Below are 1,274 nucleotides of genomic sequence, written 5' to 3'. Positions count from 1 at the left end.
TATGAAGCTTCCTTCACATTAATGATTCTTTTTTTTATCATTCAGAAGTTGAACGTTCGCACACAATAATTCCTCATGATGAAGACTCAGAGTTTGATATTCTATCAACTTTTGATCGACGAGGAGAGTATATATTTTCTGGAAATACAAAAGGTCGAATTCAAGTTGTTCGGGTGAAGCCTGGAACGATTGATATTGAAGTTGTCACCTCTTTCCGTGTATCTCATGCTGCAATCAAACAAATAGAATTTGCGCCTCGTAATAAAAATGTTTTTCTTGTTAACTCTGCCGATAGAACTATTCGAGTATATGATTTCAAAGATGTTCTCAATCATGGCCGAAATGGCTCTGAAAGTGGCAGTGATTCTCAAACCTCTAACTTAACTCTTTCTGAGCCGGAACCTATTCAAAGATTGATGGATTTGGTAAACAGAACTACCTGGAAAAAGTGCTGCTTCAGTGGAGGACAGGATTCGGATTATATATGTGCAGTTTCTGCAAAAAATCATTCTCTCTATGTTTGGGAAAGAAACGTTGGTTCTTTATTGAAAATTCTTGTTGGAACAAAAGGCGAAACATTGAGCGATGTTGTTTGGCATCCTGTAAGGCCAGTTATTGTTTCTATAGCATCAGGCATTTTGTCAATATGGTCTTCGACTCAGGTTGAAAATTGGTCAGCATTTGCTCCAGATTTTAAAGAATTAGAAGAAAATATTGAATATGAAGAAAGAGAATCTGAATTTGATGATGAAGATGATGATAGATCAATAACAAGAGCAGAAGTTTCTTCTTTAGAAGATGAAGAAATTGAAGTTGATGTTGAGCAGCCGCCTAAAATCGATGCTTTCCTAAGCAGTGATGAGGAAGAAGAAGATCAGGAAGCTTTGATCTATTTTCCAATTTCTGTTGACATTGATGACACCGAAATGGATGGTGTTGATGAGAATGTTGTTGAGGGAAATAATATTACACAGAACGCTCAACCAAAACATGAAAGAAAAACAAATGTTGCAAAGCCTTTACATCCTAAAAATCGAAATGTTCAAACAATAGAAATGTAAAATTTTTCTAAATATTTCAATATTGTATTTTATATATTTTTTTTTTATATTATTTCTATTCAATTCATTGCCATTTTTAAACTTTTCCATTTTTCATTTGACTATTTATCATTTGCTGTACATTTATCAATATTTTTCTTTATTTTATTCAACAAAACAAAACAAAGAAAAAAACCTATTTAAGGTTTATTAAAGACTTTTTCTTTTCAATAC

General features: G+C 32.7%; 1 protein-coding gene across 1 annotated transcript; it reads left to right on the top strand.

Moving 5' to 3' along the window:
• Positions 1-45: 45 nt before the first annotated feature.
• On the top strand, positions 46-947 carry LOC117591744 (retinoblastoma-binding protein 5 homolog; the record flags this gene model as incomplete). The annotated part of the gene is made up of 1 exon (XM_034285054.1): positions 46-947. A coding segment is annotated over one exon (902 nt), but the record flags the coding sequence as incomplete, so codon positions are not given.
• Between the last annotated feature and the right edge of the window lie 327 nt (positions 948-1,274).

The sequence above is a fragment of the Drosophila guanche genome, unplaced genomic scaffold (genome assembly GCF_900245975.1).
Source record: "Drosophila guanche unplaced genomic scaffold, DGUA_6, whole genome shotgun sequence".
Lineage (NCBI taxonomy): Eukaryota > Metazoa > Arthropoda > Insecta > Diptera > Drosophilidae > Drosophila > Drosophila guanche.
This window is presented reverse-complemented; position numbering and strand designations above follow the sequence as displayed.